Genomic DNA, 14,694 nt, shown 5'->3' with positions numbered 1-14,694 from the left:
ATAACCAAAAATCTGACATTCGAATAAACATCCGAATCCATCCTTGCCTGGCTGCGTCGATGGAGGCAGCGAACGCTGCTGCTCTATCGCTGCGCCTGAGGAAGAAAAGGAGGGTACTAGGGGCTCCTCACTGGCACTAGGTGGGGCAGCTGCCCCACCATGCCGCACGGGGAGCTCCGCCTCTATCCGTGTGTTTGGTTGCGGGGTCAATGGATTGGGTTGGATCCAACCCGGATTTTGGGGACGGAGCCAACCCCTCCATTGTTTGGTTGCACTTTTGATTTTGGGGACGGAGTGAACCCATTTCATGTTTGGTTGAAAGAATTGGGAATACGGGTTGGATGGCATGATAACACCGTTAACGAGGGTCCCACTTGCCACCAATGGACCCCACCTGTCAATCTCTCACTTTTTTATTTTTTTCACTTTTTTTCTTCTTCCTCAGCCCGACGGGGAGGGGGGGCAGCTCGTCGCCCCCCCCCCCCGCCGCGCCCGGCCCCCCTCCGCGCCCGGCCCCCCTCCGCGCCCCGTGCCACCTCCTCCTCCGGCTGCCGCGCCCGCACGCCCCCATTGCCGCGCCGCCGCCGCCGCCCTAGCCGGCCGGATCTGAGCGCGCCGGCGCCCTAGCCGTCCGGATCCGCGCGCGCCGCTGCCGTCGGCGGCGGATCCGCGCGGGGGGAGGCCGCCGCCGCCTCTGCGGGCGCCGCCGTCGCGCTCGGCCGCTGCGGGAGGCGATGGCGGGCGGCGCGGGACACCGTGGCGGTCGGCGTGCGGCGCGACTGGAGGCGGCGGTCGACGCGGCAGGAGGCGGGGGCGCGGCGCGGCAGGAGGCAATGGGCGCGGACGGAGCGAGCCACGGACGGGAGCGGGTTCGCTCCGTCCGCCAGTTTTTGAGGGATGAGGAGAACCCGCATCTAGAGAGAATATTCCTTTTTGGAGCCAACCCAACCCAACCCTCTTTCATCCAAACAACTGTGGGGACGAGTCCGCTCCGACCCGGCTCGTCCCACTCTCCAACCAAACAGACGGTATGAGTACCTGCCACCGAAACACAGAGCGGGAACGCAAGATTGCAATTGCTAGTTGGCCGGCAAAACGGCCGATCGCGCATCAACCGTCAAGTCAAAAGCAGAATCTGGCTTGCTTTGAGGTCGGGTTGCTTTTGGCAAGCCTGCCTGGTGCCCACCGCGGTGAAACACCCTCGCCCCGGTCAAAGACTCAAAGCGACGGCCTGCTTGGCAGTTGGCACGGACTTGACTTGTCCACGAAGCTGCAGCTGTCCCGGGCCGAGCTCGGTCAGTCAACGCGCATCCTGTCGGCTCAGTGAGGAGCATCCGATGCCAATTTGCTAGCGACGCCACCACTTGAAAAAGAAAAGTCTGCGCTAGACCACCACTAGTCTCTGCTCCATTAATTAAGAAGAGCTCTTGTGTAGTCTGACCTGCTAAAAACCCTGTCGATGTCGTTGCCATCTTCGCCCATCTGAAACTGTGCTCCCTCCTGCATGGACTACACAACCGGTGCCAATTCCCCTCCTGCATGGACTACACGTCAGCATGGAGGTCTGGGGAGCACGGGCTCGTGGGCTGCAGAGGGGATCGGAGATGAACCAGAAGTGATGCCGTTGCTGCAGTGCTTGCCTTCGCTGCCCTCGCTGTCAGCCAACTGTTGACGCTTGACAATTTTGCCGATCCACCTCCACCTGGCCCGACCACACAGTACAAACGGATATCGGCATCTCCATCAGCCCAGCCTCCCAAACAGCGGTCTGTCACTGTCACTCCCAGTCACTACAGTAGCTTCAGGCTTTCAGTTTTTTTTAATTACAAGTTTCAGGCTTTCAGCTGGTCAACCTGAGGCTTCTATATAACTTCTGGAAGATAAATAAGCGATCTATCTATAAAGCCCACTAACAAATAATAAAACCCCAACAACAATGGAGCAACGTGAGCACCGCTAACTAGGTCAGAACTATGAACTTTTCCTTTACATTGTTGCACTGAGATTTTAGTTACTTCGTGACAAATCACATTTGAGATTTCACTGCATTACTAATTTGTTATTTTTGCTAGAGATAGTGCATGCAGCATGCATCCAATGTGAAATAATAGATTCAACATTTGCAAAAAAGTTAAGTTCAACATTTCAAATAAACTACTTCAACATTTATGCAATAATGTTGAAATGGTATAACTAAACTGTTGAAATAGTACACCTAATTTGTTGAGTTTTTTAAAATATAAATAATATATGCAAATTGGATCTCATTTTGTTATATTAATTATGAACGTCTATGTTCAAATGGAATTTAAATTGGGTATATAGTTTGAAAGTTATGGTCGTTTGAATATTCTGTTAACAAAGTAACACGCACCCCGATGCAAGTCAGGTGCAAGTCTGGTAGGGCCGTGAGGAGCTCCGGGCCGTGCAGGTATGTCTCTTTTTCTCCTGATCCGCCTCCATTTATCACCGTTGGATGTATATTACGTACGAATCTTAAAGTGGAAGTTTGATAGCTTTCCCGCCTTCCGGAAGATGTATAGGATTAGCCGGTCAACCTTGCACTCAGGCCCACTAGTCACCTAGCCTCACGGCCCCTTTCAGCTGGGCCCGCTACCGTCAACCGGCCCGACGCATGCTACGGGCCTCGCAGGGGCGAAACTTTTCCCCGCTGGCCCATTCTCATTCCGGCCGCGAAGGGGAAATCCTCGCAGGATTCAGGGATGACCAACATTCCGTTTCGTTTCGCGCCACACTTCTTCTCCAGAAGACGAAGAGGAAACAACAGAGAGGCAGGCATTGGAATTATTTTCCACTAACATTACTCCTTCCCAATTCAACCGATTCCTTTACTACGAGTATACTAGAAGGCTTTTAGTTTTTTATTAGGATGGTAATTACTATAGCCTTCCAGGCATCCAAATGGGCGACCCCTCCAGATCCAGCTTTTACTAGCCACCAAACCAAAACGACACGGTTAATCATGGCTTGCCTCCACTGATATGCAATCTTTTCCTCATTAATTACTGCCCCCCAAAATCTCCAGCTCCCCCCACAGTGAGACTGAAAACGTACGCGTCTCTTCACCAGCCGATGGAATCTGGCCATGTTGCCGGCAGTATCACTATCACCACAGCACAGCATGCCATTTGGGATTAATGGCAAGTAATCAAGGTTGCGGATTTACAGCCCATGATGAGCAGCACACCAGCCGCGTCCACGCCCACTCATCCTTTGCCATTCCCCTCTAGTGTGCATCTCTAAAAGTTTGCCATATTTTACTTAACATATCTTGTATTTTGCCAACTTCTAAAAAGATATGCCAAATAAAAAAAGAGCTTATCTCCAACAGTTTGGCATAATTCACTTGCCAAATTCAGATCTAATTTACATCAGGAACCATGAGAGAGAAACAAAATTATATTTATGCCCTTCCACCTCTTGAAAACTTAAATCAGGAACCCTTCTCTGTTATTTATTTCTTTTTTCACCCTCCCACCTGACTAGAAACCACGATGGCAACCGCGCGCCGCGCGCGTATATTTACGCGCTGGAAGCTGGTTTTTCCCAAGTTGCCAAAAATTGTCAAGTCTTTTGCCAAACTGTTGGATGAGTATTTTTAACGTTTTTGCCAAAAATCAAAGATAGCAACTCGATTTGCCAAACTGCTGGAGATGCTGTTACCATCTACGTTACGGTAATTCGCCTATTAGTATCGGCGAGTGTCATCAGCCATGGCAGAAATTACCGTCCGGTTCAGGAGTCGCTAGCACACAGGACGCCATGGGTGCGACGACGATGCTCGTCCTCTCCGCCATGCTCCTGCTCCTCGCCGAGCAACGGGCCCGCGCGGCGTCCGACGCCGGGTTCAGCGTGGAGTTCATCCACCGCGACTCGCCGAGGTCGCCGTTCCACGACCCGGCGCTGTCCCCGCACGGCCGGATGCTCGCGGCCGCGCGCCGCTCGCTCCACGGCCAGGTGCCCGGGGGCTCGGCGCCGGCGCCCGCGGCCGACGGCGGCGTCGAGTCCAAGATCATCTCCCGGTCGTTCGAGTACCTGATGGCGGTGAACATCGGCACGCCGCCGACGCAGCTGCTCGCGATCGCCGACACAGGCAGCGACCTCGTGTGGGTCGACTGCAGGAACGGCAGCGGCGCTCCCGCCGCCGCCGGCGGCGTGGTGTTCGAGCCGTCGAGCTCGTCGACGTACGACGTCGTGGGGTGCCAGTCCGAAGCGTGCCAGGGGCTGAACCAGGCCTCCTGCGACGCCGACTCCTACTGCCAGTACCAGTACGCGTACGGCGACGGGTCCCGCACGGTCGGGGTCCTGTCCACCGAGACGTTCAGCTTCGCCGACGGCGGCGGCGGCGCGCGCCAGGTGCGCGTGCCCCACATCGACTTCGGGTGCTCGACGTACATGGCCGGCACCTTCCGCGCGGACGGGCTCGTCGGGCTCGGCGGCGGCGCCGTCTCCCTCGTGTCGCAGCTCGGGTCCGCGACGCCGTTCGGGCGCCGGTTCTCCTACTGCCTGATGCCGTCCTACGCCGCCAACTCGTCGTCCACGCTCAACTTCGGGTCCCGGGCCGTCGTGTCGGAGCCCGGCGCGGCGACGACGCCGCTGGTGCCCGGGGAGGTGGCGGCGTACTACACCGTGGCGCTCGAGTCCGTGGCGGTGGGCGGGCGGACGGTGGCGTCCCACAGCTCGGCCATCATCGTGGACTCCGGCACGACGCTGACGTTCCTGCACCCCGCGCTGCTGCGGCCGCTGGTGGCGGAGCTGGGGCGGCGGATCAACCTGACCCGGGCGCAGCCACCGGAGCAGCTGCTTGAGGTGTGCTACGACGTGAGCGGGAGGGCGCAGGAGGAGTGGGGGGTACCGGACGTGGCGCTGCGGTTCGGCGGCGGCGGCGGCGGGGACGTGACGCTCCGGCCGGAGAACACGTTCGTGCTGGTGCAGGAGGGGACGCTGTGCCTGGCGCTGGTGCCCGTGTCCGAGTCGCAGCCGGTGTCGATCCTGGGGAACGTCGCGCAGCAGAACTTCCACGTCGGGTACGACCTCGACGCGCGCATCGTCACCTTCGCCCCCGCCGACTGCGCCCGCTCGCCGGCGTCGGCCGCCTCCAGCTGATGAAGAGCAACCGCCATGGGCGCCCCTACTGTGTATCTAGCCACACAATTGGAAAATAAATAAATCATGTGACGGGGGAAAAAACAGAGTTTTGCTACGTTTGTGCATGTCCTGTTCGTGTGCTGTATGAAGGTTCGCACCAGGTGATTCTACGGCCCGGCGACTGGAAATGTTTCTGTTTTTTTGGTTACCGTTTCGTAGCCCAACATGGCCTTGCACTGAGCCCATATGAGCGAGAGCCTTTGGCTGCTGATTGCTGAAGCTGCTGCTGCTGACTCACTACTGCACACTCCCACCGGAGAGTCGAAATGCCAATTTTAGCCACGCACCCCCACGTTTCCTCCGAAGGTTCGCGCAACGGACTCCCCGCGGAAGCAACGCGCAAAATGTGATTCCTCTAACATTAGCCAAAGAGGCTCGAGACGACACGAGGTTTTAACAAGGCATTTTCCCACGCGAAGGCGGAAGCCACCTCGCCATTCCTTAACCTGGGCTGCCACCGAATCGCACGGGCTAGTCAAACAGGGGAGGGGGGCCCCCCCTAATCCCGCCCGCTGCCAGCGGGCGATGACCGAGCGCCCTCCGCGGCCGTCGGATCCCACCACCCGAGCGGCCACGATGCGCGCTGCCTAAATTTACCGGGCTGCCCCTTGGCTTCCTCCTCTTCTTCTTCTCTCCCCCCCCGCCTGGTCGTCAGCTTCGTCGTCGCCCGAGAGGACCCCGACCGCTGACCTGCGGGGGTTCCTACAAAAGCGACGGCGGCGAAAGGACAGGCGAGCCGAGGGGGGAAGGAGCAGGGAGGGGGGCCAGGGGGGGCAATCCGCTCGCTACTCGGGGGTGGGAGCGGCCCGAATCGGAGAGCCCCGGTTCCTCCTAGGTATGCTTCCGATGATCCTCTCTTGTCCTCTGCCTTTCTCATCCGATCATTGGAATGGGGTTACTGGCGTTGTAGTGGTTTGCGGGATTGAGATGCTCCTGGGATTGGGTTGCCTGTAGCTGGAGGCACGGTTTATCCTGACATCTTCTTGGCTGTTTTTTTTTTGCCCCCAGGTGATTGGGAGAACGACCGAGCTGCGCCGATTAGGTGGGGGCTTCTGTTTCGCCATTCTATGGAGGTATGCTGAACCATGCTCCCTCGTAGCTGCATTCTTCTTTTGAACCAGCATTTGCAGGGGTTCGGTTGTTGACTTGTTGTGTGCTTCATTTCTAGGATCAGTATGTTAGGTTATGTTTTGATTACTCTAGCCAAATCATGCCTATGGTGTGACCAACGATTTGTTTGTTTTAGTGTAGCAATAGCAAATCATTCGCCGTTCCTTTCATTTTTGTGGGAGTAGTGTTTTGTTGGGATAACTGGCTCCATAGCCCTGAAAAAGGAATGGTATATTGACACCTTGTTTGCCTCTGTACCAGTCTTTTCTTTTTTGCAAAAGAAAACGAGAAAAGTTTTCTTGCATGATTGATTTGCAGTCAACCTCTAGTATTGCAAGAAAATAAGATGAAAAATAGTTGGTTGCATATACTATTTTCTAAAGGAACGTAATGTTAACCTTAGAAGAACAGATGAGATTCGGTAATGGAAAATGAGGTTTACCTACGACAACGACTCTGATCTTCGAAAACACTCCATATAACCTGGCTGCTATCTTTCCTTCTAGTCTAATTCTGTCTAGTGACATATCGTGCTTACCTTAGATGAAGTCTTTCATAAATTAAAGCAGGTTGGCAGTTGTTTGACTCTTGGTATTGATTTTACATTCCTTCAGGTACACTAAAAGTTACCTTATGTGCTCTGCTGGGAAGAAAAATAAGTACTACTACCTTAGTTTGTGTTAAGGATATAGAATCAATTTGGAGATCACTTGATATCAAGGGAGGCTATCAAACTAACGTGTTGTATGGCTGTCTAGTTTCGTGGCTGTTGCTCCTGCCAAATCAAAACGTGAAGGTCAATCACGTAGTCATCCTTTCTTGATGGATCACACTGGAAACTTAAGCCATCATGATCACACAATTGACATACCAAGGAATGATGTTACCTCCCCATCAGCATCTCACCATGACGATCTCGAGAGCTTGGACGAGTTTCACGACACCAGAAGTCCTCCGGATGAAGTGCCTGCAGTGCCAGAAAGGTCTTCTGTTACATATGATGTATCTGACTCTCAAAACGCATCCTCTGCCAGAAGAGATCGAGGCCATCGTCAGCAGAATCCTTTGAATTCGGGCTTCTGGATCTCAATTGAGCTTATTGTAAATCTTAGCCAGATTATAGCAGCTATTTCTGTTCTATCGGTATCAAGGAACGAGCACCCACATGCTCCATTATTTGTGTGGCTTCTTGGCTATACAATAGGTTGTATTGCTATTCTTCCACATCTTTATTGGCGGTACCTTCATCGCAATCGCCAGAACACGGAGCAGGAACTGCCGACCCAAAGTTCTTCAGAAAGAAATATATCCGAGACTAATTCTTTTGCGGCCGTTTCATCTACTCATGCATCAGAAACTGTGGACGGTGCCAACCGAACTGGAGTCTCAAGAAGTAACTTACCGTTGGCAAGTCCAAGGTAACATTTCTTCCATTGAATAAATACGTGTGTTATACCTGCATAGTCGTATAGCTTATCTCCAATGGGATGCATCACATGATCCTGAGCATTTTGACTATGCTGATTATTAAGATTCTGTACTTCCTATAACTTCTCTTTGAACTCTGGATGTGGTAGTTGAGACGCATCATATAATGGCATGACCATTTGAAGTGTTTCCTCTGCCTAACATTTCGGTCCTCATGAAATACTAAGTACTAATAGTGTAATTAATGTCTTGTAGGTTCTATGCATTGGTCGCTTGCTTTAAATTGTTGCTGGATTGTTTTTTTGCCGTGTGGTTTGTTGTGGGGAATGTGTGGATATTTGGCAGCCGTTCTTCTGCCCAAGATGCTCCTAACTTGTACAGGTATGTGCTGCATGTTTTCAATTTTTAATAGCTTCCTCACATTTGCAAATTAGATGAGTCATCTTTTGTTTGTAACCATTTTCAGGATCTGCATAGTATTCCTTGCGTTCGGCTTCATTGGCTATGCATTACCTTTCATTCTCTGTACAATGATATGTTGCTGCCTGCCCTGCATAATCTCCATTCTGGGTGTCCACGAGGATTTGGATCCAAACAGAGGCGCTACCACGGACACAATCAATGCCTTGGTGGCGTACAAGTTCAAATCGAAAAGAGTTCACGATGGGGATGTGGGAGAAGATGGCGGTGGAGTCTTGGCAGCTGGAACTGACAAGGAGCGAACTATCTCTGCAGAAGATGCTGTGAGTTCCCTCCTCATGTTCCTTTCAACATCTGGTGATTGTACTGCACATTGCGCATTTGTTGACACATTTGCTTGTCTGGGCTCTGCAGATCTGCTGCATCTGCTTGTCAAAGTTCTCCAACAACGAAGATCTACGAGAACTTCCCTGCGCGCATGTCTTCCACATGGAATGCATAGATAAATGGCTCCAGATAAACGCCTTGTGCCCTCTTTGCAAGGCGGAGATAGGGGGCTCAAAAAGTGTTGCAGAAACTGGCTCTGACGAAGGGCCTCGGGACGATAACAGAGTAGGCAATGACGTTGAGTCACAACGATAACTGCTGACTGCTCTCTCGCATGAGCATGAGGATGATGGATGTCGTGCTTTTGATACGGCCTAAGCTTGTTAACATAATCGACTACAAGTAGGAAGGTTATACACTATATGATCCCACAACAGGTCCTTTTTTCTGGTGGACTTGTTTCGTATTGCCAATATATTTCCTGCTTACAGTGCAGAGCAGTGTTCTCTCAGATTTTCTCGTGCATTTCTGAAGCAACACTTTCGCGCACCTACCATGGCTTCCTAGCTGGACTCAGAGCTGGTGATGGTGGCTACCTAAGATGATGATACTCTGTGGGTTGTTGATGTTAACCTCCTTGCTGTTAGCAGCAGTTGCCCTATCTCCTTGTATAGAAAATGTAGTGAATTAGTCTACACTTTGCACCAATGTCCTTGTACAGAAAAAAAAGGACATCTCATTTGTATCTGGTCAACCTGCACCAGTACCGCAGCTCCTGTAATGGTTGATCTTGTACATTGTATAAACCCAGAAATGCTGGGTACTAGGTAGATATATATATTGGTATCAATGAAAGGCAAAATTCACCAAACCCATTGGCTGGAGCATGCCTGTACTGTACCCCTAAATGCATGTGTATGACTGTAATGACTGGGTGACAGCAAGTGCAATAACAGATGTGTCCATGATAGATGAGAGAGCGCAGATCTTTTTTTTTTTTTGAAAGAGAGCGCTGATCTATCCATAAAGTATCCAACAACATTTCTCAGTTCCCCCACGTTTATTTAGAGAGATACTAGCTCAGCTGCAGATCCAACAACCTGAAGCTCCTACGCATAATTAAGCTGCAAAAGCTTATCCATCCCCTGCATTGGACCATGAAAGCTGCACTGTCAACTATTGCTTGTCCTTTTGCATCCCAGAAAGAAAGAGAGAGGAGAAGAAGAATATCTCCAATTATTGGTCCCTTTCTTGGTTTGCTCTGATGATACTGTGTGCGGGCAGACAATACAGCTATGCAACACTGACCACTCTACTGGTCTACTCCTGCTATAGCTTAGAATCTATGTTGCCCGGATACGCGGATACGGATACCGGTACGCGATACGGGGATACTCTGATATGCCATTTTTCCAAAAACAAGGATACGGGGATACGCCAATATATATAAAAAATAAAAATAAATAAAAGTTTCAGGAACTAGAATGTAAGAAAATAGAAGTTCCAGGGACTATAATGCGTCATAAACTCATATATTAGAAAAGGAAAGGGGCAAAAGAAAAAAAATCAACCTTATCTTACATGTTCGTCTGTTCCACGAATGTATGTCGGTCATCTTCTTCCCCAACTTCCGACACACTCTCTCTCTCTTTCTCTGTGTAGCGGCCAGCTCCGGCGGCCGTGGCTCCTCCTCTCCTTCCCCGGAGACCGCGGCTCATCCTCTCCCTCTCTAGCGGCCGCGCGGGCGTCCAGAGGCGCGCTCCGGCGGCCGTGGCGGCCCGCCAGCGGCGAGCTCCAGCAGCGCAGCACCACCCTAAATAGTGCTTTAACAGATGTGCAGGCCTCTGTTTGGACAGGCCGCGCAGCCGCTGGTGCAGTAGGAGGCACGGACGGGTGGCGGGCGGAGGTGACGGCAAGGGAGCGACGAGCGATGGGGAAGGAGCAGGAGGAGGCATGGGCGGGTGGTCGGGCGGCATTGATGGCAAGGGAGCGATGAGCAACGGGGAAGGAGCAGGAGGAGCCGTGGACGGGTGGCACTGCGGCGGTGACAGCAAGGGAGCCGTGCGAGGCTGCTGCGGGCTTGCGGCTACGCGAGTGGGGATGAGAGGGTGGCACAGCTGAACGGAGGACCTTTATACGAAACGATTGAGTGGTGTTGTTAGGGTTTGAAGGTATCGGACAGGTATCCACATGCATCCCACGAGTATCCGATTTATTTTTATTATTTGAAAATACCTAAATAGTCCGATACTTACGGAATACGTATCCGGGAGTATCCGTGGAGTACGGATATCCAAAACAGTATCTGATACCGGTACGTGAGTTTTGCGAAATATCCGCGTATCATAGCTTAGAATTAACATCTCATGATCATGAAATGAAACCATCTTATTGCCGTCCTGAAACTAATGGACTGGTATTAGTAATGATTGTGCTCTGGAGCGTGCGGCTGCAGCATAAAACCGTGTTGATCACTTTGCTTAAGCATGCAGTGATTCAGCCAAGCAAAGCACTAATCTGCTCAAGTACTGAACGGCATCCTAGATACCTGAATCCGGTGAAGAATCGGAGACAGCAATCTCAATCTGTCCGTGCGCCGGCGATGGGTCCGATTTCACGTGTCGCCGGGCCGATCCACCTCATGACCGACGACGGGCCTGTAATCATGCTGAAGCATGAGCACTTTTGTAGTAGGTGTAGATGATGGATTGGTTCGCGCCCGTCCATCTCTCACTCTCATTCTGCCGGCCGGCCCTCGCGCTCCCTGTAGCATGGCGTTGTCGAGCGAAGGCGGCACAGGGCCGGCAGGCAGATTGGCCGGACGCGCGGCGGCTGCGTCGTGCCCCAGGCTATTGCCGATTGGCTAGCGCGTACGTGTGGGCGCGGTGGCACAGTCAGGCGATAAGGGAAGGGAACGTGGTGTGCCGGAGGAAGACGACGGCGAGGTGAGCCCCGGACCGCCCCGCCCCGCCCCGCGCGCATGCGCGTGCGTCTGGCTAGCCTGTGCGCGGGCCAGCGCGGCGCCGGCGCGTTCGTGCGTGCGAACAGCCATCGGCTGGCAACAGGTCCCCCGCCGTCTCCGGCCACACTGCTCCCCGCCGCGCCGCCGCGACGGCAGCTGTGGAGGGCTGGGAAAATGCGAGCGGCGCGCGGGGAGCCTGGCTCCTCTTATGGGCGGTGAGTAGCGACAGAGGATCGCCGGGATGCGAGGCTACGGGACTAGCGGAGGTCGCCGGCGGCGGCGCGGGCTCGCCTGCTACTCCGGCGCCACCGTGGAGTATTTGCGAACCGCCTGGGTATAAGGGTTCGTTTTGTAGAACTTCCGATCGGATATTTTCATGAACTGCCTCATACATTGCGATCCGAATTAGAGGTTTTTCTGTAAAAATAAGATCAGATATTTCTAGATAATCCTCTCGTTTTGGATCGCAATCGGAATCACGAGGTTCATATGTAAATTATTTTTTTTAGAAAATAACGGCAACCCGGGGATTTCTGAACTTTATTGCCAAAGAAACAACTTACATTGGCGAGCAATTATAAAGCAGATCAAAGAAAGATCTTAATAAGAGGGGAAAAAAAGAAGAAAAACTAAAGGTTGCACGGATTGAAATTTTTTTATTCTATCCTAAGATCAGTCTCAGTGGGAGTGTCATCGACACAGTTACCTAGACTGGAATCTTAAAAACTGTGACAGTGGGAAGTCATGGTGATGACACTCCTCTCACATTTCATGACACTCCTCCTTTCTCTCTCCTTATACTATTAGTATATGTTAGCAAATTTAATGTCCATGACACTCTTATGACACTCCCACTGAGATCGGCTTAAGGGAAGAAGTTACTCGATTCAACAATCTTGGCCAATTTTCTTTAGATTATGAAAAATTCCGGCCTTAATCATTCACCAGTGAATGACTACATCCAAAAGGGTTACAAGAGCTCTTAGGCTCTAGACCTCAAACGAGGAAATTCACAAATATAAGAAAAAACTATATAAAAAAAGAAACCTAAAAGACTAAGCTTCAAATTTTTTCTTCGTTCCGCTTCAATCTTGCACTGTACTCACAGGTACCAAACCATCGCATCACTCGCCTACTTAGAAGCTTAATATCCGGATGGTCTGTTCCTTGCCTTTTCACATAAACCTCCGTCTGGCGCAAGGGTACGAGGATATGTCAGCATCACCTCCAGCAAGGGAATGGCACAGCGAGGGAATGGCACCAAACGATGTCACCAATGTTGACGCCAGCGTTACGCCGGCCAAGAATTTCCTCGAACGGTTTCCCGTATCACCCGACACTCACGGATCTGCAAATAGCATAGCACATCGTCAAAACCTCCGGCGAGGAAAATACTGTAACAAGCAGCGTCATTGCCGGCCGGCATATTGCCAGCTGAGATTTCTCCATGTGCACACCGAATCAAGTCCGCATGCCGGCACAAGAAGATCGGCCGGCCGTTGCCCTGCTGCTGGCCAAACCACGAGCAACCGCCCACCTGCAGCCCCAATCCGGCGATCTGCTTGCAGCCGGAACCACAGGCGTCGTCACAGCCGGTAATGGCCGAGACAGGCGCCGCTGGGCCGCACGCTGCCGCCACGGCGTAGGGGGCCACCGCAGCAAGGCCAAGGGCCTGCCCGGCACCACCGAGGTCAACGGCGGCCAACACCGGATCCAGCTAGGAACGGCCGGGGGAGCGCGGATCCGACCCACCAGCGCACGGATCCAGCCTCCACAAGAGCAGATCTGGCCGAGGAAGGAAGCACGGAGGGGATGGGAAAAAAAAGAGGAGAGAGATAGGGAATGAGGGAGAACTACGGCCCCGCCGCCGCCCTCTTCGCTGCGTGCCGGACTTCCGGCAGGCAGCTCCGGCGGTGGCGGAGGCAGAGGGTGGTGGCGGGGTGTGGTGGAGTCGGAGCGACGGGGGAAGCGACGGGGTTGCATCTGTTGGTCCATAGAAGGATGTCATTGTGACATCGCTTGGAAATTTGAAGGTCGGACCCATCTTCATGCCGCATTCTTACATTTCCAAATATTCAAGAAGATGCAGATGAGGATCGTGCTCTTGACATGGTTATCCTGCTCGAGAAGGGGATTAGCTGTCCAAAATGCTTCAATGATGCTTCTTTGACACTTGGAGAAAATATGGGCCCAATCTCCACCATAAGTCAGAAAAGGACATTGACTAGTAGGACGCATTTTGCCGTGATGTAGACGAGCATTGGAATTTAGACGTTGTCTATGCAGTAACAAAGAAAGAACTTATATTTCTGCGGAGCCAAGTTTTGCCAAATTACAGAGGTAAAAATAACATTACTGACCGTATTCGCAGCAGCAAGCTCTCTGGTGAAAGGAATTTTGTTGTTGTGCCGGAACAGACATTTTCAATAAAACCCCATGGACGGCTCCACCTCCAGCCTGCCGTGCAACAGCCGCCGCCACCGTCCTCCCCGAGCGACAAGCCATACGCTCGAGCTCATTCTGGCTGGCGCGGCGCGGACTGCGCCTCCCTCCTGGACGATGCTAGCTGTGCTAACCCCCGCCATGAGAGGCCAAGAGAGCTTTTCCACGCAAGATTTCTTCAATCTCGCCGGCTAGCCTGTGCGGGCCAGGGCCGGCGGCTCGTCGTCACCCACCACCGCGCGCGTCGTGCCACCACCATGCGGGGCTGGGGCCTGGCCCTCCCCGGAGCGCCTGCGCTGTGCCGCAGCGCCTGCTCGTGTGGGCAAGACGGTGATTGAGCCGCCGGTGGGGACGGCCGGGCATGGCACTGCACCTGCATGCGTCGTGTCGTGTGGTGGCTGGTCGAGCGGCCGCGGCCGCGGCCATGTTTGACCGATCTGAGGCTGGGTCTCGCTCGGCTGGATTTGACTGTCCTGCCCTTGCTCCTGGTGCGTCTAGGGCGACGCAGCTGCTGAGGGTAGAACTGCCAATCGACACACGTGGCGTGAACCCCCGGCCGGGCCTATTTAAACAGCGGCGTCCCCCACTCTCCGGCGCTCAACTCAACCAAGCTGCTCCCAACTCTCCACACCCTGACACCCATCTCTCTTCTCTTATTTCATCACATTGCTCTCTTCTCTGCGTCACATTACGAGCTGCAAGCCTGCAAACACTCTCTCTGCACCTCTTGGCATTGGGCGCCGTCGGGCATTGTCACCGTTGAGCAGCATCATCGTCTCCATGGAGCCGATCTCGGCGTCTGTGCCCCGGCCCACGTGCTCGGCGTACGGGCGGCG

The 14,694-nt window shown here is 53.1% G+C and overlaps 2 protein-coding genes and 1 long non-coding RNA gene across 3 annotated transcripts; 2 read left to right on the top strand and 1 right to left on the bottom strand.

The window, feature by feature from the left end:
- Positions 1–3,699: 3,699 nt before the first annotated feature.
- Positions 3,700–5,127, top strand: LOC120710444 (aspartic proteinase CDR1-like). The gene has a single exon (XM_039996129.1). The coding sequence runs from the start codon at positions 3,784–3,786 to the stop codon at positions 5,125–5,127; it is 1,344 nt and encodes a 447-aa protein (XP_039852063.1). The 5' UTR covers positions 3,700–3,783.
- A 674-nt stretch (positions 5,128–5,801) lies between these two features.
- Positions 5,802–9,328, top strand: LOC120705809 (E3 ubiquitin-protein ligase At1g12760-like). Its single transcript, XM_039990334.1, has 6 exons — positions 5,802–6,004; positions 6,178–6,242; positions 6,894–7,697; positions 7,963–8,088; positions 8,174–8,450; positions 8,542–9,328. Exons 3-6 carry the CDS (start codon positions 7,102–7,104, stop codon positions 8,767–8,769), a joined length of 1,227 nt encoding a protein of 408 aa, XP_039846268.1. The 5' UTR covers positions 5,802–6,004; positions 6,178–6,242; positions 6,894–7,101; the 3' UTR covers positions 8,770–9,328.
- Positions 9,329–12,302: 2,974 nt separating this feature from the next.
- Positions 12,303–14,449, bottom strand: LOC120705808. Its single transcript, XR_005688064.1, has 2 exons — positions 13,777–14,449; positions 12,303–13,694 (listed from the first exon to the last, which is right to left on the bottom strand). It is a non-coding gene; the product is annotated as an uncharacterized LOC120705808 (long non-coding RNA).
- Positions 14,450–14,694: the final 245 nt, after the last annotated feature.

Source organism: Panicum virgatum, chromosome 5K, assembly GCF_016808335.1.
Source record: "Panicum virgatum strain AP13 chromosome 5K, P.virgatum_v5, whole genome shotgun sequence".
In the NCBI taxonomy this organism is placed as follows: Eukaryota; Viridiplantae; Streptophyta; class Magnoliopsida; order Poales; family Poaceae; genus Panicum; species Panicum virgatum.
Note: the sequence above shows the minus strand (reverse complement) of the source record. Positions and strands in the feature narration are given on the sequence as shown.